We start from the raw sequence: 27,224 nt of genomic DNA on the forward strand, positions 1-27,224 counted from the left end.
GCCAAGAAGAGTAAAAAGTCACTCAAGTATATAACCCGGTAAGACCTCTCCATGATCGTCATGTATCAAAGAAACTTGTATTAACCGATAAGACTTGGACGAAAACGAACATAACAACAAAGGAGAATGGACCCTTTTCTTGTGGTCGTCACCTGAGATCTTCGGACAAGGGAACTAGAATGCATTTATTCGGAAAAGTAAAAGGACATCCGAATACACGACCTATACAAGGTAAGGTGTTGAGACTACAGCCGAAGCAACTTAGACTAATGGATATGCTTCAGACCAAAGCGAATAATGAAAAAGGAGTATGGAGTTTTTATGACACTTTGAATTGGAACACCTATGAGGCAAGGACTGTTTTTTGAGGGCCAAGTTAAAAGAAATCCATGATAGTCCGTATGGAACAGCCATGTCCAAGTTACTACGAATTTCTTTGCAAACTATTTGTTCTATACAAGGGACATGTTTATTGTGATCACCCGAACAGGCAGCATGTTCACCAGGGCTTTGATCCCACGGCTTATGATTTCCAATTACTGGAAGATGTTATATTTAGACAAAGCACAAAGCTGAGTACCCCACGAGAACATATATTGAATGACAAACCAGACCAGGTGATGCCTATCCTTGGAACAAAGAACATGTCCATAAAATAGCTGCCTGAGTACAAACATCGTTTGTAAATATAAAATCGCCAGGAATACCTCAAGTTATCGCTGCAAAAACCTAATCAATTTGTTCTCAATCGACACGTAATTTATCACTAACTCTGATACAGAACCCCAAACACTCATAGCCCGTTCCCCAACAATACCGACCAGCGCCTTCACAATGTGCTATCAAATTTCTAACTTCCAATGCCGACACATCTCTCGTGTCCGGGTTCCTTGCCGAAAGTTCAAAGAAGGCAGAGAGGCATCTCTCCGACCTCTTTCGACTGCTTTGCCCGGTCCGACCCTGTAACGAGACAGTTCGAGGCATGCAGCGACCAAAGAACGCTTGCCACGAATGCAGGGCCAAGCTTATGAGCAACCCCCCGAGCCCCGAACATCCTCTGATATGTCATAGGAGGTCTAGAAGACTCCGGTGGCATCATCGGAGATACAGGAGCTAAAACATGTTGCTTTCTCCCTTCCACCAAGCGGGGAAGGGAACTCAGAAAGACAGCAACCGCAGTACGGTAACTTCAGCCTCCAGCCGAGCCGGAAGCGTCCAAATCGCAGACGCCCCCATCCCGTCTGTCGCCTCAATCGCCGCTCCCTCCCATCAGGCCGGACAGCGACATGTCAACCAACCTTGGGCCGTGCCCGCCTAGCCACCACAAACTTGAACAAACTCTACCGGACAAATGAACCAAATAGTTCCGCCCGGGCTCACTTTCGCAACCAGACCTTACTTGCGATTGCCGAAGGAGCAAAGACTCGCATTGACATGCGTATCTCACAAGTTTCAGGAGGTCGGCACCAGTATGTTGCGCAGCACCCTGTAGAGCGTTGCAACTCCGTTGAGGCGCAACTCTGCGATGTAGATGATGACGAGCCTTTAGCCATAGAGTAGATAAACATCATGTTCTGTCAGTAATCTGGCCTCATTGACTCTGAAGCACAATTAGCTAGTTAATTGGAAGCAAAGCAAGAACAACTTATTGATCCTCGGACTAATGTTTCCTTCTTTGACTTGAAATGTGAATAGACGACGTTGCTACATGATCGACTGATAACTGCTAATTTAAATGATACAACTCCTGACACCTCGTGCAATGTTGAGTCGGCCAATATGGCTAGACCCTCTTCAGACCATCCTTCATCCTAAATATGCATATTTGGTTTGACGTGAAACTCGGGACAACGACCGTAACGTAACGCAACGAACGTGGCGGCCGTAAAAGAAAACGATACTGCACTCGGAAACTCCAAGTACGTGAGTGAAACCAGGGGATGAGATCACCAATACCGCCTTCTCTTTGGTAGTGGAATCCATAACTTCCTTTATTACATTCCTTGACTCTATAGCCACTTTGGTTCAGGCATCCTGCGTTGACCATCGATCGACGGTGTCTAAGATGTATTCCTACATATCAGAACGTAATTTGTCTCGATGGTCAAATTGGCTGCGAGCCTGCTCTATTGAGCCTTGCCATTCTTAGCCCTAAACTTCTCGACCTCGATCTGAACTTTCTTGTTGACACGGGCTCGGAGCTCAGGTCGGTATCCAAGCTTGAAGAGAATTTCAAGCCACACAAACATGGGAGCTAGGAAGATGGCTTGAACCAAGTTGTCAAGCAAAGCGGGAGCTCGACCCTCATACTTTCCATGTCCAATGAACTGGAAGATCCAACAGACAATGTGCACAGCCAGAGCACCCTGAAAGGTTGAGTCAGGGTTTTGTTGGCGTAGGTAGTTGGCCGAAGCTGCCCCAGCCATACAAACGATGGCCAGAAGAAAACCAGCAAAAGGCTCCAAGAGCAGATAAAGCAAAGAATACACACTGGCGGCAATGACACCAAGATTCAGCTCCAAGTAAGGAAAGTTAAGCCAAGACGGTGTGGGGATTAGGGTACCGCTGTATGTGGCCTGTAGAATGGTAAGCTGGTGTATTAGATCCAAGTTGATGGGCCGAAATGCACACATGGCCCAGCAACCAGGAGGTGGAAAGACGAACCAAAGAGAACCCCGAGATGAGAATAAGGGGAACACAAACCATGTGAATGGCAACATTGACCGGATTATGGTGGTAAGCACCATACTGAGAAACGGTTAGCAGGAGTTCGATATGTGGTGAAAATGGGCCAGGCTCGAGCCAGACTTACAAAGGTGAGATGGTGTTCAAGATCCAGAGACATGGTGGTCAGAACCTTGGTAGAGACAAGGTGATGGGATGAGATGGGGTGAGACCAGACGATGGGCGGTAGTAAATGGAGGTGGAAGAGTGACGCGAATAAAAGTTTATCGAGTCGCGATCAACCAGACAAGCGACTCGACTTAACGTGGTCCGTGAGTTGGTTTGACGATTTCTGAGACTGCGGTTGTGGATCTGAGCTCAAGGAAGAGAGATAGCCAAGGCGACTGGCAAGATATTAAAAGAACCTTGAAAGGTGCAAGTTGACAGGTAAAGATGATGATTGCTCGTGGTGCGATGTTGAAGTCGACTACAATTAGGTATACAATCAGGTGGTTACCCCCAAGTTTAATGTAGCACAAGGCAGTGGAAGGTAGCACAATCCGAGACGATGGGAGGAGAAGGTGAATGAACCCCTTTCTCCGGGAACCGAGGTTTGTTGGAGGATGCGCTGATGCAAGGCACCAGAGGCAATGAAAGAGTGTAGAAGTGAATAAGTCAATATGCCTATGGTACAAGTAAGAAAAAGTAATAAAAAAAGAAGTTATTCAAAAGTAAGAACCAAATAAGGCGAGGCGAGACGAGGCAAGGGAGAATGCGGGTGGCTCGGTACGATGAAGCGAATGAGAGCAAGAATGAGAATGGTTGACTGAGTGGCTTTGACTTTTGGCTTTGGCTTTGCTGAGCTGTCCAGTCCATTCTTCGTGCCTTCCGTTTTTGCAAGGCTTCCTGCCCGCAAAAAACCTCCCCAAACCTGGCAAAGACCCGCTTGAAGTGCACCGCCGCACCTGTCTGTGGAGTAGAGTCCCATAACTTGGAGCCTCCTTTTCCTTCCAGCCCCTTGATCCATGTTCATCGTTCCTTCCAGCTCGTGTGCTCATCCCCTTGACTTGGACAGAGACCCTTAATTGCTTACCTGCCTAGGCAGGTACACACTTAATGATTTGCCGCCAAGCAGACGGAAAAGTAAGGTACGGACGGAGCTTAGAAATATAGTCTAACTACCCGTCATGTCATGGGATTGGTCGAGAATGCTCTCTTCGTTCCCTTTTGTAAATTCCCCAGGTTCTATTTGTATTTTAGTACATGGTTTACCTACACTTTAGTACAAGTTTAGGGTCATATAGGTAGGTTTTGGAAGACTTCCATTCGCTTCTCCTAATCATACCACATACATCCTGTGGGATTCTTCTGGAAGGCGCCGAGATCTCCACTATGAAGCTTTGTTTATTTACCTATAGTACCAAGCTATTGATGTGTGGTTTGTCTCTACAATATCGCTTTCACTCTCTCGAAAAGGACTGGATTTTTTGTTAGGTCCATTTACATTTGCACCCAGAAGTTATTGTGCCAACAGCCCATGAGTGAACCAAAGTAGTACATATTTCTTGGATCTCCGCTGTAGGCTCGCTTTCAAAACCATTTATCTCTTCTGAAATCTCTATTGTACTAAAACTTCAATAAAGATACTAGTATTTTAAAGATAAATGTGACACACTCATACTTTCGTTCATTGGGCGCATACATACAACCTACCTTACCTACCTGTATGGAAATGCAACCTTCATTGTTCAGCCACAGGTGTGGCGGTGCGTATCTTGAACTTTGATTGGATAAGATTCATAGACACTCATAGGTCAGTTCAGCCTCGTTGATATTGCCCAAACTTGCATCTCACTTCGCATTCTTTGTTACGACAAACCGTGAACCTCTTTGCGCCAGCGTCAACAAGGCAAGTAGTCATACTCTGACTCGACACGCCTAGGCCTTTCCAACCTACATCATTTCACCTCCGACTTCTTTGGGGAAAAAAAACACGCACCGCCTCAGCGCGTTCTCCTTCCAAATCTACGTCGACCTGTCGCTACTCATAATCTGTCGCACGCGTTCTCCTCGACACTTCCTTCCCATCGATCGCATTGGCAATTCTATTCGACGGTACTTATTAGCCTAAGCTCTCGCTTTATCGAATCTTCATTTGTTTTCGTTCTTTCATCATCCACCGTATCGCGACATACAAAAGTCCTGTTCAAATAATACGATTATTCGCCTCCTATCAGCATCTTCGCTTCTTCTGAATCCATTTCATCATGTTTTTTCTTTACAACTTGGAACGCAAGGTCACCTTGCATCCTTCTTTTATGGGTCGCAACATGCACGAGCTCGTAACGGGCAAGCTCCTGAAGGATGTCGAAGGCACATGCGCTGGCAGCTACTTCATCATCTCCATCATGGATGCTTTCGAAATTTCTGAAGGTCGAATCCTCCCTGGTCTCGGTATGGCCGAATTCACTGTGGGATATCGTGCTGTGGTATGGCGGCCGTTCAAAGGCGAGACGGTAAGGCTATCGCTACTGAGGATTAATGATTCAGGAGTCTGACTTGACTCAGGTTGATGCTGTGGTCCATTCTATAAACCCGCAAGGTTTCTTCGCTCATGCGGGGCCTCTGCGGCTTTTTGTGTCGGCTCATGTAAGTTTCTCCTGGCAGTCATGATGCAACCGCAGTTCTGACACAAACCACAGTTGATTCCGAATGACGTTAAGTGGGATCCCAACGCGACACCACCTCAATTCACCAACAACGAGGATACCGTTATCGAACCACAGACGCACGTTCGCGTGAAGATCATCGGTACAAGAACAGAGGTCGGCGAGATGTGGGCTATTGGAAGCATCAAGGAGGATTACCTGGGGTATGTTTGTTTTTGTATTGTCTTTGTGCTTGCTTGCTAACAGTTTGTTCCAGATGTCTCCAGGCCTCTTAGTAACCGGTATTGGGAGAACCCAAAACTGAGGACGATCAGAGAGGCATTCCACCAAGCACCGAGCATGATCAGCTATCCGACAATAGGTGCCACCAAATCATTGGCTACCACAACAAAAGGGTTATTTTGGGGAAACATTATGAAGTACCATGCCACTGAGGATACAATTGCATGCTGTATCTTGGGCGAGAAGTTCGCCGACAGACGGTTCAGCTGGTGAAGCAGTGTCACAATTGGGCCTACCTCCCAGTTCTTTAATGGATATATAGGTGTCAAGATAACCCAAAGTTAATGATATTGGGAACAGTCTGCTATTAGAAATGGACTTGGTTTCTGGCTTATTTTGAGCGAACGATTAGACAAAGATGCAAGATTTCATAGTTTGCAAAACATATAATAAAAACACAGATACCCAATCATGCTCATTCCATCCGCGCTCTGTGAGTGAACATACCGTCCGCCCTGCAACATGAGCTCCGACAATGGCCAATTGTAGACGGTAAGGGTAGACTATGGTTTCCTGAAGCAGCCTGATATTCCCCACGAAACCCCGCAGTCTGTGACTCCCCGCTTGGAAACCTGGGGATGGGAGCGGGGATCCGGCAAAATACACGATGTCCTGCCTTAAAATTAGGCTCTCGAGGCTTGCTTCTCCGAGCAAATTGACTTGGTGCGTTTATTATAAATTACTCTTACACAAGCCCAGATATACATAGTAGCCGATATGAGTAGAGTATGGACCTTGGCAACCTTGCGGTTACGACCAGCTTTTGTAACCAATACACTCCGACTACGTGGTGTAACCAGAAACATGTCTGCCATGCAGCAGTCTAACAGACTGCGAACAGCTCTCCTGGAGGGTAAGAAGGCATTCGGTGCTTGGCAGATGATTCCTGGAGCAAATGTATCACGCATACTGGCAAGATCAGGAGTCGATTGGGTCCTGGTAGACTGTGAACATGGCAACATAGATGGTAAGAGCTCATTGACACTACTCATACCGAAGAATACTGACGTCTTTTTAAGATGGTGCAATGCACGACGCTGTGCCAGCCATTGCAGCACTAGGAGTCTCACCTATTGTGAGATTGCCTGACATGCAAGGATGGATGGTAAAACGTAAGATCCAAACAGAAACGTCTGTGGTCAAGAAAACAGGGCTAACATTATATTCAGGCGCACTCGATAGCGGTGCCCATGGTGTAAGTGTCGGTGGCTGACAGGTCACATACAAAAGACTGACTCTGACAAGATCGTTGTTCCGCTGCTGAGGACACCCGAAGAGGCGAGACAGCTTGTCCAATCTGCCAAGTTTCCCCCTCAAGGTCGACGAGGTTTCGGATCTCCCATTGCTCCCGAACGATTCCATCCTGAGCCTACTTTCACGCAGTATCTGCAACAAGCGAACAATTCCCTCCTGACTATCGTTCAGATCGAGACCAAGGAGGCACTTGAGTCTATTGATGACATTGCTGCTGTAAATGGGATTGATGTTCTATTTATCGGGCCATTTGACCTAGGTAAGTTGCTCAGAGCTTCTACAAAATCCACGAAGCATTAATACTTAATAGGAAACGCCATTGGCCATCCTATAATCGAAGGAGTGATGGCCTCTGAACTGAAAGGCGCTATTGCCAAGATTCTTGCTGCTAGCCAGAAGGCAGGCAAGAAGACAGGAGTGTACTGTACAGGAGGAGAACAGGCGAAAGTCTATGCCGACATGGGGTTTGATATGATGAACGTGGTAACAGACTATACATCGTTGGCCTTGGTGGCCAAAGAGCAGCTCAGCTTTGCTGATGGAAGCTCTGCACCGGCCAGAGGTAAGGGGTATTAGGAAAGCTCATTCAGCAATTGGGACTTCAGTCCCTTTCTGCCTTATCCATTTGAGCCTCAACTTGTTCTACTGTGAATCTGTGCATCAGCTTGATAGCTTTGCCAACCTTGACAGGGTTTTCCTCAGGCGCTGTGGACTTGCTGATGTGTATCTGAAATCCCATGTGAATAATAAATCATTTTAAATTTAACTTGTTCCACCTACCACAGGAACGTCAAAGTCATATATGTCTCTCCATTGTTTAGATTCGGGCTTTGGAAGGTCGACGTTGACTTCCGTATAGTCGAATGGTCTCTTATCCCAGACATGGGACAAAACATGCTTAGCTTGTTTGCAGAGACCACAAGTTTCGCGAGTAAAAAATGTTATCCTTGTTGAGAACAGAAGGCGACGAGTAGCAAACATGATGAAATGATTTTAAAAAACGGCTTGATTACAATAACCAATGGTTGCGCATACATGAAATCTGGATACAATTTGAAATGGTCTGAGGAAGGGATTCACAGATGAAATGGGTGTTATGCAACCCCGCACTGAAAAGGGAAAGCGGTCAGATAACAGCTGCTTCCGTTGTCAGTGGGCATCGTCATCGCCTCCATGGGTATCAGGTCAGAGCTTTGAATTCTAGAAGCTCCCACCCCACCAAAGGCTGCGATACCCAAACCCGCCTTCTATCTTTTATTTATACTTTTGAAACTCCTCAATTCAAGATTGTGGAGCACAAATCTCATACTTTCAACGAAATGGCCCAAAAGTGTGTCCATCAAGGTTGTGGAAAGGAGTTTACGGACCCCGATGAGAAGTGCGAGTACCACCCCGGTCCGCCTGTTTTCCACGAGGGACAGAAAGGTAAGTTGATAGCAACATCAGATAGTTCGATGCTCTGTACACTGACTCATCACGCAAAGGATGGAAGTGCTGTAAGCCTCGAGTATTGACCTTTGATGAGTTTATGGAAATTCCGCCATGCACGACAGGCACTCATTCAATCACCGACAAGCCTCCTCAGCTAGAGGAGAAGCCCCAGCAGGACGATGCTGCCCTCGCCCAGAAAATTGATGCGTTGAACGCTGCGACTCCTTCTCGTGCACCAATTCCCACTGCTCAGCATGCTCCCACCCCGCCTCCCCCAGCTCCTGAATCGGAGGACGATGATCCCAGTCTCGAGATTGCCGATGGTGTTGGTTGCAAGAGAAGAGCATGCGGCGCAACCTACAAGAAGAGTAGCTCGCGAGATAATGAGGAGTGTGTTCACCACCCAGGAGTGCCAATCTTTCACGAGGGAAGCAAGGGCTATTCCTGCTGCAAGAGGAGGGTACTGGAGTTTGACCAGTTCATGAAGATTGAGGGTTGCAAGACCAAGGACAAGCACTTGTTTGTTGGTAGTGGAAAGAAGGACGACGCTACCAGCGAGGAAGTCGTTTCTAACGTTAGGTTAGTCTTGTTGACTGGGTAGGCCTGTGCTTGTTTATGCTAACAATTTCAGACACGACTTCTATCAAACCCCGGTCAACGTCATCGCCTCTTTCTTCTTGAAAAAGATTGACAAGGGTACCGCAAAGATCGAACTCCAGCCCAAGCAACTGAACCTCGACCTGACAACGACCGATTCGCCTCCTAAGCGCTACGCTACTGAAGTTCCTCTTTACGCCTCAATTGACCCAGAGAAGTCATCCTACAGAGTGCTTGGTACGAAACTGGAATTTGTCCTTGCCAAATCTGACGGCACCTCGTGGCCAGTTTTGCGAGGGGATGAGGCCCTGACAGGCGAGATCCTGCAGGTTGGCCGTGCTGGAAAGGCTTGATGGGTGCAGTTATCAATAACGAGAACATTTAAGAAGAAGAAAACCATGATATGGAGTTTGTGTGATTGATATGGCGTTGATGAAATTTTAGATGAGAGCATTCCTCACTAGAGGTTTCAAGGATTCAAAGACTGGACTAACAAGAGAGATGAGATCGAAGATAGAGAAAGAACGACAGTTACCAAATCCTATGACTTTTGGCATATTAGGCAAATCGGACGTTGAGCATGTGTGCATGGGCAAACAACTCATGAGTCTGGTGAATGACCGTTCATGACACCGAACTTCTGCTTTCATGTATGTAAACGGTTCATGTTCTCGGTGATAGGTGCGTTATTTAATATCAGCAATTTGCGGAAGGCATACAGTACCTTGCATTGGGATGTTTCATCGCAGATCAGCACCCAAAGGATGTGGAACCATGGAGATATGCTGACAGTAAAATCGATAAGAACCAACAACAAAAGATTTAACATTAGTCTTCGGGCTGCAACTTTAAATATGTGGTATAGAACCCAGAAGTGAAGATTTTTATCTGAGCTGTACTCTTAGGTTGAGATATCTTCATTTCGCGGCATCGATATGTGGCGCGCATTTCTGTTCTGCCTTCTGAGCACAGCCCAAGCTGGAAATGTCCTACCTCGACAAGACACGGCCCAGATAGCCAGAAACGTTTCTGGCTTCACGGCTTACGATGTCTTAAACTACACCAACATTCGCCTTGACGACTCACCGAGAATAGAAGTCCCTTTGCGTATTCTCTGTGTCGGAGACTCAATCACTGAAGGGGCGGGGAGTAGTTCGAACGGTGGTGATGGGAATGGTTATCGACTTTCTCTTGCAGAGCATTTATACCGTGAGTTTTGGAGAATACGAAGATGGCTCTGAAGAATCTGCGTTGACCGGTTTGTAGGTGAAGAAGTTGTTTTTGCCGGTACAAGACATAGAGGAACAATGAAGGATAACTACCATGTTAGTTTCGAATTTCCGAAGCAAAGACATGAAGCTAATGCAAACTCTCAGGCAGGATGGTCTGGCAAGACTATTCAATACATACGCGATCATGTCACAGAATCTCTGGAGCAAAGACCCAACGTTGTTCTTCTTCACGCTGGAACAAATGACATGGATCAGCGGTCATCGATCTCGAAGGAAGGAAGCGAACCAAAAGGCGCCGCAAACCGTCTGGGTCATCTGATTGACCAGATAATCAGTTACTGTCCGGATGCAGTAGTTCTCGTTGCGATTCCTCTATCGTCCTGCGATAGATTCAAGCCCAAGATGCCCGAGTACCGGGCCATGATTCCTGAGGTTGTGCGGCAGCGTCGAGAAGACGGAAAGCACGTTGTTGCTGTGGACTTTAGCACGTTCGATTTGAAGGACTTGAGAGACTGTTTGCACCCTACTAATGAAGGGTACAAGATCATGGGTGACTACTGGTATGACTTCCTGACCCAGGTACCGGAGGGTTGGATCAAAGAGCCCGTTGGGGATGATCCGGTGCGAGAAGAGGAGAATGGAGTTGGTCTACGAGTAAGGGTCGATTTGAGGCATGCTGTGGGTTTTGGTTTGAGTTGGATATTGTATTTGCATGTTGTAGATTTTTTAGGCTGATATGTGAGCATTTGATTAAAATAAAAAAGAGGTTCTGATGTGTGAGCATGACACCCAACTAGTAATTTATAGACCAGCCTGTTACGGTTAACTTGTGATACCTGTTTAGGATGAAAGTGATATAAATAGAGCTTTTGCTTCACCCATTAACAATGGGCAAATATGTTGCATATACTTTATTAATGGGATCAACATCGCAATAAGCTTCTGTGCATGTATTGCGACAACAAACCGGGTCATTCATCGAACAGGTACATACTATGTAGCCGGTCTCACGGTTAATCTCAATGGTTCAATCCCACTCTTGTCGGAGACCAGATGCAAGGTTCATGATAAGACGGGATTCATGACCCGTGGCCGTGGAAATGAGAAGCATTGCAGAATCGATAAGTTGAGTCCCCCACATTAAATTACCAAAGCTGAACAAATTCGGATACGTAAACAGAGACTGGAGGCTGGCTTCTGACTGGCCACACTCATCTTGACCACCATCACACCCTCTGCTGTCAATCAAGCACGTGCTTGGCGTTTCGATCCTAAATGCCCTGTAGAACCTGCATTTAGTGGCCTTTCACCATTGTTTTAGTTGGTTTTAGCTGGTTTCTTGGGCGTTCTTGGCGGTTGTCTTGGGACTGCTTGTGTGAACTGATAAGAGAATCCGTTTGGGCGATAGTCTGGTAGGTATTGATATCGCTCAGTATCCGATAGATAACAGCATTGTGTGTACTCGTACTTTGTACCTGTATCTGATCATGATGCCATGGCAATTGATGCCTGTTCCTTGGATCCTTATCAAAGACCGCCTCAGGCACGGGATACAAACAAGCTTAACCTGATGGCTGTGCTTTGTTGCCCTTCCACCCGGTGACGACGTGGTATAAGTTGTCGCCATACCCTGCGATTCAGCTGACGCCTGAACGGCCAACTTTTTATGTCACAATCAGAGTCATAACACCAACAACCGACTTTATCTTGTACCTCCCTTTACGGTCGCATCGCTGAAATACACTACATATTATCGAACAACCAGTAACCATGTCGACTGAAGTTTCTCACGGACGTGGTGGTGCTGGCAACTTCAAGCCAGATGACACCGAGTATGTCGACGGCGAGGTCGTTCGCACTGGCATTGTTGGAAGCCATGGCGATGGCGCATACAGTGCAGGCCGTGGAGGTGAGTAACTGACAAGACCCTGCATCAAACAACCATGTTGTGTTGTCAGTGCAACACAGTATCTTGAATTCTATGCTGTGTCGGGTCAGCTTGCTCAGACAGCTACCCTACGTCTTTTCTTGATCATGGCCGGAACCAGTACGTTGACGTTTCTTTTACGACAGGTGCTGGCAACATTGGAGACATAGGTACGCCTACCACCGAGCGAAAGGATCAGGACATCATCCCGGAAATTGCGATCCGACCGAGCCAAGATGGCCGAGACTTCCACACTGGCCGCGGAGGCGCTGGCAATGCTCAGGTCGGAACCCCAGAGAGAAAGTCTGAAGAGGAAGAGAAGCCTGTTACCAAGACTCCCGTTGGTCTGGCTGACAAACTCAAGTCCAAGATCTTTGGCCACAAGAAGTAGAGCCTAGATTTGAAGTCGAGGGGAGACAGATTTGAGAGTGCGACTGAGGAGGACGTGTGGTTTTGTTTTGATTCCAGGTAGTGCAGTTGTTGATATTGGTTCTTTCGGAAATACCCAACTATGTCGTTACTACTCTTGCGAATAAGTAAATGGCTTTCTATACTGTCTGTTTTATTGTGCATGACCCTAAACTAAGTTGACCATCGATACGTTGTGCTGAGTGACATATGGGATGCTCCCCGCATTTATCACGTCAAGTAAACGTCTGTCTGTCTGTCTGACCTGCATAATAAAGATCTGACCGCAAATTTGTTAAAGGATAGAGGTAAGGCAATTCAGACTACATGCGTGTGCCAACCTTCATGTTGGGTTGCAATGACGTTGATTGATCTATAGTGGAGGTTCAAGTATCAAGGATCATCCCTTGATAGTATCTCCCGAGATTCAAGTCTCCACTTCCCCTCATTTTCTCGACTTCTCGTGAGTCAAATAAGCTGACAAGTTCATTTTGGAGAGCGGAGTACGCTCCGCTTCAAGATTCAAGGTGCTGGAAAGAGAAAACCCATATTCCAGGATTGGCTCTGCCCTTGTGGGTTTCCTGAATACCCAAGCCCGAAGCTAGACCCATTCGGCATTAAACAGCTACACATATCGACTAAGAGAAACTGCAAGCACCTTGTTAGTGTTGAAACGGTCATTTAAAGACCCTGATAAGAGCCCAAATAGCTCAGGGATCGTCCAATGTGGCCTTGATTATGTTGGTCTGCAGTGACTCTTCAGGCGGAAGACCCAAGGGCAGCGAATGGGCGTCGAGATCCAGCCGTTGTGATATACATTGGCGAGTAACTTGTAGCATGAGAGGGTATTTAAGGCGTTGGCTCATGACTGGATGCATCATGGATGGACAGGATGTTGGAGGATGTGACAGTGATAGTCCGTTCCTTGCCTGGCCTGGTCTGGTTCTTGGTACCAGCCAACTTTAAGAATACGACAATGCGCAGTCCTTTTAGTAGTTTTGAGTCTTTTCTTGTTCGTCCTCGGACTTGTCATAATCGTGATCGTCGTGTGCGCAATTGCTTCTCAACAGCACCAGTTTCACATGCTCATCCAATATTCCCCTTACTGCCACATCCTGACAGAGTACATGGAGCCATTCATAGCATTTCAAGAGCAGAAAAGGCTCTATCCTAATTCGAAACCATTCCAATCTCACGAGAAAAGCGCCTGGTGTTGAGCGTTGCCTAGCACCTGTCTCAACCCTGTGACGACAATCACGTGCGCCTGATGAGATCACGGGTGCATACATACCTCTAAGTCACCGCAGCTATGGCGCCAAACCTTCAACCTCAACCTCAGTCTCAACTTCAGCGTCCGCGTCTGAAAGATCACAGACCGTGGTCAGGACTCTCAAATATCTCAAAACGGTCTTTTAGATCTTGCGCAACTTCTGCTTTCGAGGCCGACGACGAGCGATCCTCCAGCGACGGCGATATGAGCCCTCGCAATAGTGAGGCTGACCTGCGACGGCCAGTCGTGCCGCGTCACTTTGGCCATGATGCTCGTCCGACAAGCCGGAGAGAACTTCTAGGATGGTATGCGTATGCGTTCGCCGCCGAAACATACGTGATTTGTGGAATTGGTAAGTTCATATGGAGCTTCTGGTTGTTGTGTAGACCGACTAGGACCCACAGCTGACACCTACTTCAGCTTCCTTTATCCCCATACTGCTCGAAACGCTCGCCAGAGAGAACGGTGTGCTTGTTTCTGACCGAAAAACACCATGCGGGTCGAGTGATAGTAAAAACGATGGCGATGGACAATGTATTGTCTGGGTGTTCGGAATGGAGATCAACACTGCCAGCTTTGCCATGTACACCTTCTCAGTGAGCGTCTTAGTCCAAGCCCTGCTTGTTGTAAGTATCAGCTGTGCTGCCGACCATGGAAACTACCGCAAGAAGCTTCTCCTCACTTTTGCTTGGATTGGAAGCTTCGCGGTCATGTCCTACATTTTCATCACCAAAGACAACTACATCCTCGGTGCTCTCTTGACCGTCATTTCCAACACCTCCTTTGGCGCATCGTTTGTATTACTAAACTCCTTCCTCCCATTGCTTGTGCGATACCACCCCGATGTTATTGAGGCCAATGTTGCCACTACCCCGGATCTCGGCAGCTCGGAATTTGAGTCACGTCCTCTGGATCAATCAGTAGGTCAACTTGAGTCATCACCAGTTACAGCAACGTCACCTCTGTTACATCCCGAGGATGGCGGACGACTAAAGCCCACTGCAAGCCATGCAGAGATAACATCCAAAGAGCTAGAGCTATCAACGCGCATATCAGCGATTGGAATCGGGACTGGATATATCGCAGCGCTGTTTCTACAATGTATTTGTATTGGCGTCCTCATCTCGCTGCACAATACAACATGGGGCCAAAGAGTTGTGTTGTTCATGGTTGGAGTCTGGTGGACAGTTTTCACTATTCCTGCTGCCATGTGGTTGCGACCCCGTCCTGGGCCTCCCCTAGCAGACAATGGCCGGAAAGGTATCATGGCAGGACTCGCATACATCCTCTACGCCTGGAAGAGTCTCTTCAAAACAATTCAGCAGGCTAGACGTCTGTTGGATATTGTTTTGTTCCTTGCTGGATGGTTTCTATTGTCTGATGCAATCGCAACCACGTCATCCACCGCCATTTTGTTCGCCAAGACCCAACTCCACATGAAGCCATGGGCACTTGGTATGATCAATGTCATTTCAACGACTGCAGGGGTCTTCGGCGCGTTCGGATGGTCGTGGGTATCGCGACTATTCAATCTCAAAGCCCATCAGACCATCCTCGTTTGCATCGCGTTATTTGAACTGATCCCTCTGTACGGTCTACTAGGATATCTCCCATTTGTCAAAAACTGGGGAGTTTTTGGACTCCAGCAACCATGGGAGATGTACCCGTTGGCTGCTGTGTATGGAGTCGTCCTTGGAGGCTTGAGTGGTTACTGTCGTTCTCTATACGGCGAGCTCATTCCACCTGGATCCGAGGCGGCCTTCTATGCGCTTTACGCCATCACAGACAAGGGCTCCAGTGTTTTTGGGCCGACAATTGTGGGCGCCATTATTGACAGGACCGGCACAATACGTCCTGCTTTTTGGTTCCTCGCAGTTTTAGTTGGCTTTCCGGCGCCCCTGATATGGTTCATTGACGTTGAACGAGGCAGACGGGAAGGCGCCAAGCTTGCAAAGTCCATCACAGACTCTATTGTACAAGAAGAGGATGAAAGTGACGATGGAGCTGAGCGCCGTGGAATGTTGTCAGATTATGAGAGAGAACATGGACAAAGCATTGATGATGAGCGTGCAGGTCGCTGATTTGGCGGGCTGTTATTGAATAAGTAGCATAGCGACGGCGTTTGTTGGATGATCAGTTATGTCATTACAGCAATGTAGATGGGTTAAAGGTGGAGGGATGTAGATCGTAGATAAAGATCTGTGAATAAATTGTAAATATACGTCTGCAGTTACTTAATTAAATATGGGGGTTTTCCTGTTCATGTTAACTGCTGTTCAGTCTAGAAGGCTTAGTAGGCTCCCCTGTATGCTTCTAATGTCTAGGGGGGTGGGAGTCCAGAATGCGATGCGACAGACCTACCTTTTTCTCCCGACGTCTTTCCTTCGTCTTGAAACAGCCAAAGTGCACTTGCCTAGGTCGGTAACTGATAAACTAAAACTTTGCACTTACACGAGTACTTAAGTAAGTCCATATCATTTCCTTATCCACTTTCATTCTACCTTCAACGTCCCAACCACTTTCAGCCGTAACTCAATCCAATCCTTTCCTAACTTTTGATAGAAGGACGCCAAGACTCGCATGGAATAATAGGTAGCTAAGACTTGTTCTGACGCGTTGGACAACCTGGGTATAACTCCGTCCATCAGCTTAGGTGGCCCCATTGCAAGTCACATCACGTGATCACAACATCTTCGTGCTTTTGGCCCGATTCTTAGTTCTTCCGCAGATTGCGACGTTGCTCACCCAGACAAATCGAGCCTTCCGTGCACAGGACATCGCAGGCCGCGATCTGTCGCTCAAAGACAGCTTGGGCTCGGCTTCATATACAACGCGCCATCAAAAAATTGCTCCACCATATCCAAATAGTCCTTTTTGCATCTTCCTCGTCTTATTTTCATCCTTCTCATCACCCTTTCATCGCGCTATTCGCTGTCTGTCGCTCCAAACCCCTCCTTCTCTCTCCACTCTCGACGCGGTCATACCCAACCGCATCAAACCGCCACAATGAGCAATCGCAAACGATCGCGATCAGTCGGGGAGGAGAATCGCGCAGAGTGTCCATTTCTAATTACTTACACGAATAATCCATCGCGCGCAGAACAGGAACGCCACAAAAACAAAAAGCGGAAGCGCGACGGTCAAGATGACGACAAACGAGTTCAAATTCAAATTTCTCCCTTTTCTCCAACAGGCACCTTCAAGACCCATGACACCATGGACTTGTATTACACAGTCGAGCCTGGGAAGCGATGGCAAGACATGACGCGATACAACAGCTTCGTCCGTAAGTACTTATCTGATGGAACGCCGTCGTCGCGACATTTGAGGGTCTTATTATTAACATCTGATAGTTAATAGCATCAAGTACTACAGCGAAGGTTTCGTCTATGTTGCCAACGAGTCAACCGTCGAGCACCAAAAGGCTCAGAATGAAAGCAATGGCGCCTATAAAAAAGACAGTAGAGAAGAATCGTGGGTAGCGCGCATCCTTGAGATCCGAGCTTCCGACGAGCACCATGTCTATGCACGCGTTTACTGGATGTACTGGCCTGATGAGCTGCCTCCTGGTACCGTTGACGGCAAGAAGTCCGTGCAGGGTCGCCAGCCATACCATGGACACAACGAGCTAATCGCATCCAACCACAGTATGTTCCAGAATGCTAACCGATACTCTTGTGGCAGCATAGCTGACCAATCATTCCAGTGGATATTATCAATGTTGTCAGTGTAACAGCACCCGCATCAGTTAACCAGTGGATTGAGGCCGACGACGAGGAGATCCAAGACGCGCTATATTGGCGACAAGCGTACGACTTCCGTAACTCACAGCTTTCGGTATGTTGCGCGGTAGCCTACTTCCCGTTGAATTGGACTAATACTCATGCAGTCGGTTGATATAATGTGCAAATGTCAAACCCCCGCAAATCCCGATAAGACTCTCATAGGATGTACGAGTTCGGAGTGCGGCCAATGGATGCATCGCGAATGCCTGGCCCATAACGTACTCATGCAAGTTTATGAACGCCTAGGCACCGATAAGCCTCACCGGACCGAGGGAGCGGCTGTCAAGGAAGAAAAGCCCGAAGAAGCAACACGTCCCCTGTCGCCTACCGATGCCGAGGAGAAAGAGACCCAGCCAACGATCGATGTCCGCTCTGGAGAAACACAAGATAATGTTCACGTCAGGAAGGGCATCCGCGAAACAACCAGAGACACCGAAACCCCAACACCCGGACCAACAGCATCGCGAACTATCGCCGCAGCGTCGACCAAAGGCTCGGCCAAGAAGGGTCGCAAGAAGAAGGCTGCAGACCATAAGCCTTACTTAGGACTCTTTGAGGCCAGCCTCAAAATGCAAGACGGTCCCACATTTTGGGAAATTCGTGATTTGCGCGAGAATGTGACGGGCGGCGACAAGACCTGGACTGAGAAAGCTTACTGTCTGATATGTGGCAACTGTATTGAATGAATATTCAACAGCAACAACACTACGTAACTACACAAAGCCTGCTCCGGTCAGCAGGCTCATCGAGTCTCGAAAGGCGCGGCTCTCTTTCGCGCAGGTCAGCGAGTCGGCTTTACGCAGCTTGTTGGCAACCTTGAACCCCAACCTGGCCAGCTCGACTCAGCTGCCTACTCGATAAGGCTTATTGGAATGACGAATGGCTTCAGTTTCTTTTGTCAAAATTTCGAGGTCACTTAGGCGATTCGCCCAACTGGTGGATTTTCCGGGCGCGGCGTTGGAGGCGAAATTGGCTGTATCGTGGGTTGAGAAGGTGGTTCGGTCTGGAACTTACGAGAGGCGAGGGGGATACGTACTCTATTTCTTGCACGGGGTTCTGTTAGGCGACGCAAGAGGAACTACTATTCATATGGGTTACTGGACTATCTGCAGGAACTAGACCGGACACGTTGGGATAACGCGATGGATGTATTAGGGATTGGTCAGATGGTTGAGCAAGCGACAGGTTGACTCGCCTTTACTGATCATCAACCGTCTAGCATTGTAGTACTTTTCTTGGCTACGTATCATCGACGGTTTGATATTTTCATTTTTCTAAGAATGAGGCTTTATTTTGATTTAATCGATTTCCATTTCCTTAATATTCGTGCTAAATACCTCGTCTTATTCCGTTCTTGAATTTTCAACAAGCCTCTTGGTATGATGGATTGTGGTATTTGTTTCCCACCGCCTCCAAGAATGATCAAAGCTACTGAATTTATCTAGGCTCTCCAAGTCTGGCATATTCACGGTTTTATTTTGGTTCACGGAATGGCTTTGTCGTCAAGTCCCCAATTAGGAAGAACCATATTAAGTTGAGCTCCATGCAAGATGAAGTACGTACTCCACACGAAGCTCCAGACGACCCCGCTACTCCATAACGTCCCAGAGCTTCACCTCGACATGGTGCGTTGCCTGAAGACCAAACCACTGGGCATTTCCAACTGACAACAAGAAGAAAATTTCCAGCCCACGCATTTTACCAGCCAGAGAACCCGATATACCGCTACAATGGCCGTCGATCCCTTTGATTCAGCTCTGTGAGCCTTCTCTCCCCTGCACAACGACGTTTTCCCCTTACAGCTGACCGTTTTATCTCAGCGACCTCCTGCGCCGCCTCAATCCTAAGCAGACAACCGACCATCTTAACGCTATTATCTCTATCGCCCCTGATCTGACCGAAGATCTGCTCTCATCTGTCGACCAGCCCCTCACCGTGCGCCGCTGCAAGCAGACCGGCCGAGACTACCTCCTCTGCGATTACAACCGTGATGGCGATAGCTACCGCTCACCGTGGTCCAACCAGTTCGACCCGCCCCTGGATGAGGCTGGATCGGGAGGTGTAGGCGCTGGCGGTAATGAGGGTGCGGGCGAGGGTGCGATCCCGAGCGAGCGTGTTCGCAAGATGGAAGTCAAGGCGAACGAGGCTTTCGACGTCTACCGTGATTTATATTACGAAGGTGGCGTGAGCAGTGTCTATTTCTGGAATCTTGACGATGGATTCGCAGGAGTTGTGCTCCTCAAGAAATGTAGGAAGGCCCCCTGCCAACACTGCCAGATGTCTCTGTTTCGAACCTGGAACGCTAACTGGACCTCTAATTACAGCTTCTCCCCAAGGCGGCAATTCCGAGGGTGTCTGGGACTCCATCCATGTTTTTGAGGCCATCGAACGAGGAAGAAGCACCCACTATAAGCTAACATCTACTGTGATTTTGACATTGTCAACTTCTGGTGGTAACTTGGGTGAAATGGACCTGAGCGGCAACATGACACGCCAGGTCGAGCAGGATCTCCCCGTCGAGAACGACGATAGTCACATTGCCAACGTCGGACGATTGGTTGAGGATATGGAACTCAAGATGCGCAATCTACTGCAAGAGGTTTATTTTGGCAAGGCCAAGGATGTCGTGGGTGACCTGAGGAGCATTGGTAGCTTGAGCGAGGGAGCACGAGACCGTGAGGCGCAGCGAGAACTCATTGGAAGCATGAGGAAATGATTGACGCGGAAAACGTCTCCTAGTCGGCTTGTGTGTGGTGTTTTTATAAGAGCAATACGTTTGATAGACTGATTTCAACTTTCGTGGCACTGTAGATGAACATTACCTGTCATACTATCGTGGAGTGTGTAGATCAGGTATGACAGTCCATTACTTTGGACGAGCTTTTTGCTGCTAAATTGTTATCCGACAAGATTCTGAAGCATGATTATAACATTCAAGCTATAACCATAATACTGTGTAATGTACTTGATATGAGTAACCCCCGGGAAACTTAGTATTGATAACCACATATTCAACGACGCATTTGCTTATCAACTGGTATTGTGAGTCGAAAGCGGGTAGATAGCCAGTGCGCCTTTGGACCGGCCCGTTTTCCCGTGACGAATAGACTTCCCAATAGAACAACATGGAAAAGGAGATGAACTGGTTACTAAGACCAGCATAGTATCAACTTTAGCATTGACCCTAACGCACAGAGATCGTACTTGCAGGAGCTAGCGGGATCATTGGCCAAGTTAGATCCTGGACGACGATCAGATTTTATCATCAAAGCGAGGTTGTTTTGTCACCAAGTTGGCAATAAGCGTATATACGCATGTGGTTAACCAGGCTTGTGCAGATAAAGACACTCGTGAACATTTAAGCTGGAGTCCAGGCAGATGAGAACTGTAATTCAAGCTACCTTCGTCCCGGTTTTCTATTGGCGATGTTTTGTTAGAGGCAGTATCTACGTAGTAGTTCATAGGGCTCAACTTCACGACAGGTGGTGGCTTGCATGCATCGTTCGTGTAGAACGCCAGGCCACGCTAAGGAATATGGACTCGGTTTCTTCTGAGTCAGAAACATCACAAGCTCTGCAGAAATGCATGGAGACAACATTGCGAGATTAGTGACAGGCTATAGCCTTGTACGCACGGCATTAACGTAGCCAGATGATACGCTTTGAAGGATCTTCGCAACCTTTTAAGGCCCCCATGATTGGAGGTGGTAGGGTGGGCGCCTTTTTGAGGCCGAGCTGAGAATAGCAAATGGTTGTCAGATGCAGCAAGTCAACAGCCCTGCCTTGTCATATATGACAGAAGATAGCATTGAAGGACAAGGAGACCTTGTCATCGTCAGCCGTGGCATGGAACTGGATAAGCTGAACAAGACCAAGGAGCCCAAGTTGGTGAAACGAGTTTCGGGGACGGAATGTAAGATAGAGAGGATCGGGCGATATTCGATAGCCACGTCCAACAGCGACCCGAGGCCAACAAGGATTGTATTATTTCTCGATCGCTCGCTCGCTTCGTTTGCTCCATAGCCGCATTGAGATCTGTGTCGCGCATGTCATGCAGACCAGGCCTACGGATCCCGGAATTTTGGCGCAGTGCGGTACATAGTAGGATCTGAATCTTAATATCAATGGTCCGAAGACCGTGTCGTAACGCGCCATGTGCACGTTCATATACTGATCAATATCTTGGACGCTTGGACTCATTGATGCTGGTGTTGGTGCTGCCAGCTGTGGTGTACTTTAGGTACCTAAGCGCCGGTGTTGGAGATGACTTTACTTTGGTGTGGAACTAGGTGCTAAAATAGAAGAGGGCTCGGTCTATAGAATCTATGAGAGGCCACTGGGAAAACAGTGAGATGACAGATGATCTCTTCATCATGTTTGGCTATAACAGGGAAGAGATGGGCGAATTTGATACTTGTCCCGAAGGTGGGTGTAAGTGTAAGTGAAGTGGCAGGAGTGCCCTGGCTTACGCTCCCTTGCTATCTGTTTGGGAGTTGCAGGGCTGTGACGGGCACCTCCTACCTCAGCTACTTGTATGGACTTGAGCCGAGATTTGGGTGGGATGTAAGTTATAAACAGGCGATGCTGGGAAGGGATTGACTACCGTCTGAGACTTGACTTTGATGCAAAACTTGGAATGAACGCTTTAATCATCACATCCATTTTTTCCAATTCATTCCTCAGTTTTTCTAGAACAATATCCATTTCCTCCGTCATTGGTAGATACGCAAATGGAAGAATTCTAGAAAAAAGACCCCGCATCGTGCCGTTCCTGTTCCTGCCGCTTCCCACATCCCCATCTGACAGACATAGGCGATTGCTACAGGCGTCCCTGACGATTGACAATTTTCTCAACCTCCGCTTCAGGCACACAATAAAATGCCGGGTGGGTATCGGACGATGGACGCCAAAGCTTTGTGTGGCTTAATTTGTTGGCTGTTTGTGTCTGGCTCGGTTGCACTCGGTACCACCACTTCTCTGAAAGCAAAAAGATCAAGATGGCCCTGTGGCGGCCCGGGCGGGATCTTGGATCGACAGGCATGCCGGTATACAGCGCTAAACTCTCGCAAGAATTCAAGACAATACATCGACAATATCACGCAGCAACCATTGCTTGGCTGATTTTCCAACTTTATGTCGACAAGACTTCAAAGTTGGTCTGTATGCAAGCGCAGACCCAGCCCCAATTTCCTTCAGACACCATATTAGCTACCAAGACAGTTGGGTGAGACAAGATGACATTCTTCGGCTCACTTCGCCGGGCAGAGAACCAACCTCATTGCTGATTTGTGCCGACCCGTTGGAAATGCTCCCGAAGGAACAAAAGTTGATTAATGCAATCTCATATGTCAGAAAACTAAGCGTTGCGTTTCTTCGACCACTCGGAGGGTATCGCAATATGTTTCAACCGACTTGCACTTCCAAGAGCATCATTTTGACCAGACCTTCAAGACAAGACAACTCGCAACAAGAGACAAGTGCCCGGAATATATAAGCGGACTCGGCGTTTCAAGTAACTACCTGTCATGCTTGTACATACCAACAGCTTATTAACTCTGGCCAGTTCGTTGGTAACTTTCAGAGCGTATGCAGACAACAAACTCCCTAGGTAAATACCTAAACGTCGACTCGGACAACAGTGATTGTCATGCTTCTTGATCCCTGTCACGTCGGCATCCCCCCCTGTCATAAGAATAATGACGAACATGGAGGCCCACTGCAAGCTCGGTAGCTAGGTGTTAGCCCGGCGATATGATAAACGGGGCATCTTGCAAATCCAACCTGCAGCTCTGCTCGTCCAGCCGCATGACCGCCAATTTTCATCTCCGCCAGCTAAGTTACGGGACGGTTACCCCCACTAACCTAACACAATTTGGATTTCTGCATCTTTTTCGCAACCCTGTTTTTGTCTTGACTCGCAATTGAAGATGTACTCGTCAGATTCCTGCCAAGATCAAGTGCCGAAGGATTGATAAAAGCAAGTCAAATGAAGTAGCCACAGCTGAGCGTCTTCAAGATTACAATGACAAATTTCAACCCAGGCCAAGCAAAGAGCGATATTTTGACACAAGCCTTGACCTGAGACTAGGAATGGAGCAGTCAAGCGGACACCCTTTTTAACAGTAGGTACCTATGTATGTATGTATGTATGTATGTACTACTGCACATGAGTTGGAAAGACCCCTCCACAGTCCGCCCACATGCATTCATAACTCATCTTTCAGGCCAGCGCTTCCTTCGGTCTGTTATACTTATTCGATACAATGCATGGCCGCCCATCGAGTCCGCTACAGGCTGGATACAGCCAACATAAGGTGACCTTGTCGAGGCATGAGATTTCAAGGCCAACAGGTATCATGAAACAAGAGTCTCAGTCTCAAAGAATAAGCTGAGCAACAGCTTGGTGCCTGACAGTCGGTAGGGCATAAAATGTCAACCTTTTGACAGGGCCTTTCACGCCCATGAACCCACAACACGCCCCTCATTAAACTAGAGACCAGCCAGCATCAAAACTTGGGCCCCTTTTACTGGGAAAGGAGTCCACATCGCATCCCACTCACTCTTACACTGGCCGATTCTTCCCCTCGTCTTTCCCAACAGGAGATCCACCGTCACTCTGGCTCTCCTTCTATTCATCAAGCCAGCCCCTCATCAAAGCAGTTTCGGGAACCCGAGGGTCTTGCTTGCTATTTCTTGCCCGGTTCTGAGCTCAGTGTAAACTCTTGCTCAGTCTCGCGACCTTTTTCGTTCAAAATCAACAGCTTTGGAGGGTTCGGATCTTTTGGCGTTAGCCCAAGCCCCTGGTCATCCATTGCTCGTCCCAGCAAGCGGTTGGTGCGTCGCCTCGTGCCCTCGCAAAAGCTGAAATTACTACATCTGTTGATCGTGTTTCCCTCCACTCCCACCACATCCCATCCCGCCCATCTGGTTCCGTCTTCCGTCCGTCCTCCCGTTGCCTTCCCGCCTTGGATCAAACTTGTTCCCCTTTGCTCCCGCACATCGCCCTTACGCCGTCGTCGCACCAGCACTCTTGGGGCTCAATATTAAGCACAGTACTTAAACCTGTACTATTGTATGTCCTAAGCACTTACTCCTTGATGTCCTAATAAATACTTACGTGCGTGACTCCCTACCAGGTTACGGCCCTTCTCTCACAATCAAACTACTGAGCTAGGTCATTGCCCAACCCACTCTCTCCACGAGGGACCCGAACGACCTCGCTTCGACCAACGCTAAATCACACCGATTCTCGCATATCCGTCCACCTCTGGCACCCCGTGGGACCTCTTGGCTGGCGTACCTTTACTCAGCTGTAACCCTCTGACCCCTGAGGCCCAATAATCTCGTTCCAATACTGCACTCAAACTTGATATTCCTCACACAACATCCATTTTTCGAGCTCAGCGTAGACAAGATTTGGCCAACGCATCTTGCTAAATATTCGAGATTGAGACACGCTGTTTGTTTGAACTTCGCCTTCCAACAAGCTGTTTTTGCGCCGCCGACGTCGAGACATCTGCGCCCTCATCTCGACCCCACGTTCACGCACGAATATAATATCACGACTCGACCGCCACAACTCTCACGACCATGGCCGAGAAGCCTTCGGTCTTGATCATTGGAGGGCTCGGCTATATCGGCCGCTTCCTGGCCCTCCATATACACCAGAATGACCTCGCCTCCGACGTTAGACTTGTCGACAAGGTTCTCCCTCAACTGGCATGGCTGGCTCCTGAGTTCTCTGAAGCCTGTTCCCAGGACAAATTTATGCAAGCCGATGCCAGCAGACCTGGTAAGATTTTGTGCTGATTATGCTACCATTGGGCACCTTGCGTTGGCACCAATAGGTTCTGTTCTTCTTGATTAGTTTGCTAACGAATCGTTTTCCCTTGTGCAGAAGGATTAGCAAGGATCTTTGACCGACCCGACGGAAAGCAATGGGATTATGTCTTCAACTGTGGTGGCGAGACGAGATATTCGCAAGAGGATGAGGTTTACAAGCTGAGGTCTCTGAACCTCTCCATTGCAGTAGGCAAGGAGGCAGCGAAGAGAGGCGTCAAGGCCTTCTTCGAGCTGAGCACAGGCATGGTGTACAAGTCGGACTCGTCGCCAAGCAAGGAAGTCGATAAGTTGAAACCATGGAATCGTATTGCTGTCTTTAAGTTGCAAGCCGAGGAGGAACTCTCCAAGATTGAAGGGTATGGTGTGACTGGAACTTTAGGCAATTTGTGTACTGACACGGCTTACAGTCTTAACCTTATAATTGTGCGTCTACCGCACGTATACGGGCCCTATGCCTCCCAGTGGGTTGCGACGGCATTGTGCATGGCTCGTACCTACCAACACCTGGAGGACGAAATGAAGTGGCTCTGGACCAAAGATCTCCGAACTAACACAGCACACATCGACGATGTCACACGCGCACTGTGGGATATTGCGGCTTGGTACGACGCCGGCAAGGCGAAGTGGGATGAAGCCAGCATGGGCAAGGTTCCTATTTTCAACATAGTAGACGAGGGCGCGACGAGTCAAGGCACCATAGCGACCATTATCGGCGACATTTTCAAGATCGAGACTGGGTTCCAAGGTCAACTCATCAGTACCTTTGCCCGTCTCAACCTCGACAGCGTTGTAGACGACGTCAACGATGAACTTTTGGGACCATGGGCGGATCTTCTAGCCGATGCGGGCATCACGCGACCAGGACCATTGACTCCGTTTATGGAAAAGGAACTGCTCAAGGATACAGATCTCAGTATGGATGGGACGCGGCTCAAGACGCTATTAGGCTTCGAGTACAAGAAACCGACGCTAACCAAGGAGTTGATCGAGGAGGTGATCGAAAGCTACAAGAAGATGAAGTGGTGGCCTTGAGAGGATGGTCGAGAAGAAGGATGCGACATGGCATAATATGATGTGCATGGGATATATGGATATCCAGATGGATCTTGACTTGTTCCCTGCATGAACTCGACTTAGCGAATATTCCGCTTGTTGCTGGAAGAGACGATCGATACCCGGCATGATGGAAGGCCACAGGCATGAGGAGCGGCAGTGAGAGGATTCGGCAGAATCAAGCTGCAGCAGATTCAGCGCTGAGTCTGTCAAACAAGGATTATCAGCAGATGACGCTGACGATGCCCGGGGTGGTAGACAAGATGTTATACATAAAGCACGACCCGTATACTGGAATTTTGAAACGTGGCGGTTGTGGATGATGAGTGTGCCCCGAGTAGAGGGTAGACTAATAATACAGCCAAATACATTGCATATTCAAGATGGATTTTGCATACGATTGTCCTTCTTGGATGTATGTATGTTGTGCAACAGCATCGCGTATGCGTGCTCGTACAGATCCCAAGGCATACTGCAGAACTCAGGTTGCCAAGGTATTTTATTTTATTTTATTAATGAAGGCGCTAGAGACTCGTGACTGAGCCGAGGCCGACAAAGGAGACACGTGGAGGAAAAGAACAGTAAAGACTCAATCTGTGGAGAGTGAGGGATTGGCATTGCGGGGAGAGGATCCTGGCTGGAAAATCTTGGTCGACGTCGTGAACTTTGATATGGAGGGCTAGCATTGAAGGTCGAGTAATTCTGCATCTGTCAGGGGTAATTCATGAGATGATTTTGAGTGCTTACACTGCCCTTTACCATGGAGGGCTTAATTCGAATAAATATTGCTAAACAGATTTATTATAACATT

The 27,224-nt window shown here is 48.0% G+C and overlaps 10 protein-coding genes across 10 annotated transcripts; 9 read left to right on the forward strand and 1 right to left on the reverse strand.

Annotated features, from left to right (window-relative positions):
* Window positions 1-2,121: 2,121 nt before the first annotated feature.
* Window positions 2,122-3,484, reverse strand: FGSG_01219 (uncharacterized protein). Its single transcript, XM_011318691.1, has 3 exons — window positions 2,813-3,484; window positions 2,665-2,748; window positions 2,122-2,576 (listed from the first exon to the last, which is right to left on the reverse strand). The coding sequence occupies exons 1-3, from the start codon at window positions 2,843-2,845 to the stop codon at window positions 2,127-2,129; spliced, it is 567 nt and encodes a 188-aa protein (XP_011316993.1). The 5' UTR covers window positions 2,846-3,484; the 3' UTR covers window positions 2,122-2,126.
* Window positions 3,485-4,931: 1,447 nt separating this feature from the next.
* FGSG_01220 (uncharacterized protein) lies at window positions 4,932-5,608 on the forward strand (the record flags this gene model as incomplete). The annotated part of the gene is made up of 4 exons (XM_011318692.1): window positions 4,932-5,180; window positions 5,233-5,313; window positions 5,367-5,536; window positions 5,590-5,608. The coding sequence occupies 4 exons, from the start codon at window positions 4,932-4,934 to the stop codon at window positions 5,606-5,608; spliced, it is 519 nt and encodes a 172-aa protein (XP_011316994.1).
* Window positions 5,609-6,419: 811 nt separating this feature from the next.
* Window positions 6,420-7,445, forward strand: FGSG_01221 (uncharacterized protein; the record flags this gene model as incomplete). The annotated part of the gene is made up of 5 exons (XM_011318693.1): window positions 6,420-6,582; window positions 6,635-6,727; window positions 6,785-6,810; window positions 6,861-7,128; window positions 7,180-7,445. 5 exons carry the CDS (start codon window positions 6,420-6,422, stop codon window positions 7,443-7,445), a joined length of 816 nt encoding a protein of 271 aa, XP_011316995.1.
* A 663-nt stretch (window positions 7,446-8,108) lies between these two features.
* FGSG_01222 (uncharacterized protein) lies at window positions 8,109-9,454 on the forward strand. The gene is made up of 3 exons (XM_011318694.1): window positions 8,109-8,294; window positions 8,354-8,879; window positions 8,932-9,454. The coding sequence occupies exons 1-3, from the start codon at window positions 8,189-8,191 to the stop codon at window positions 9,248-9,250; spliced, it is 951 nt and encodes a 316-aa protein (XP_011316996.1). The 5' UTR covers window positions 8,109-8,188; the 3' UTR covers window positions 9,251-9,454.
* A 378-nt stretch (window positions 9,455-9,832) lies between these two features.
* Window positions 9,833-10,859, forward strand: FGSG_01223 (uncharacterized protein; the record flags this gene model as incomplete). Its single annotated transcript, XM_011318695.1, has 4 exons — window positions 9,833-10,106; window positions 10,164-10,222; window positions 10,274-10,783; window positions 10,851-10,859. 4 exons carry the CDS (start codon window positions 9,833-9,835, stop codon window positions 10,857-10,859), a joined length of 852 nt encoding a protein of 283 aa, XP_011316997.1.
* A 1,040-nt stretch (window positions 10,860-11,899) lies between these two features.
* On the forward strand, window positions 11,900-12,447 carry FGSG_01224 (uncharacterized protein; the record flags this gene model as incomplete). The annotated part of the gene is made up of 2 exons (XM_011318696.1): window positions 11,900-12,038; window positions 12,128-12,447. 2 exons carry the CDS (start codon window positions 11,900-11,902, stop codon window positions 12,445-12,447), a joined length of 459 nt encoding a protein of 152 aa, XP_011316998.1.
* A 1,326-nt stretch (window positions 12,448-13,773) lies between these two features.
* Window positions 13,774-15,960, forward strand: FGSG_01225 (uncharacterized protein; the record flags this gene model as incomplete). Its single annotated transcript, XM_011318697.1, has 2 exons — window positions 13,774-14,086; window positions 14,155-15,960. The coding sequence occupies 2 exons, from the start codon at window positions 13,774-13,776 to the stop codon at window positions 15,813-15,815; spliced, it is 1,974 nt and encodes a 657-aa protein (XP_011316999.1). The 3' UTR covers window positions 15,816-15,960.
* A 550-nt stretch (window positions 15,961-16,510) lies between these two features.
* Window positions 16,511-18,923, forward strand: FGSG_11913 (uncharacterized protein). The gene is made up of 4 exons (XM_011318698.1): window positions 16,511-17,020; window positions 17,088-17,381; window positions 17,441-17,571; window positions 17,624-18,923. Exons 1-4 carry the CDS (start codon window positions 16,741-16,743, stop codon window positions 18,203-18,205), a joined length of 1,287 nt encoding a protein of 428 aa, XP_011317000.1. The 5' UTR covers window positions 16,511-16,740; the 3' UTR covers window positions 18,206-18,923.
* A 326-nt stretch (window positions 18,924-19,249) lies between these two features.
* On the forward strand, window positions 19,250-20,235 carry FGSG_01226 (F-actin capping protein subunit beta; the record flags this gene model as incomplete). The annotated part of the gene is made up of 3 exons (XM_011318699.1): window positions 19,250-19,278; window positions 19,340-19,767; window positions 19,844-20,235. The coding sequence occupies 3 exons, from the start codon at window positions 19,250-19,252 to the stop codon at window positions 20,233-20,235; spliced, it is 849 nt and encodes a 282-aa protein (XP_011317001.1).
* A 4,873-nt stretch (window positions 20,236-25,108) lies between these two features.
* Window positions 25,109-26,392, forward strand: FGSG_01227 (uncharacterized protein; the record flags this gene model as incomplete). Its single annotated transcript, XM_011318700.1, has 3 exons — window positions 25,109-25,310; window positions 25,416-25,716; window positions 25,768-26,392. The coding sequence occupies 3 exons, from the start codon at window positions 25,109-25,111 to the stop codon at window positions 26,390-26,392; spliced, it is 1,128 nt and encodes a 375-aa protein (XP_011317002.1).
* Window positions 26,393-27,224: the final 832 nt, after the last annotated feature.

Source organism: Fusarium graminearum, chromosome 1 (genome assembly GCF_000240135.3).
Source record: "Fusarium graminearum PH-1 chromosome 1, whole genome shotgun sequence".
Classification (NCBI taxonomy): domain Eukaryota; kingdom Fungi; phylum Ascomycota; class Sordariomycetes; order Hypocreales; family Nectriaceae; genus Fusarium; species Fusarium graminearum.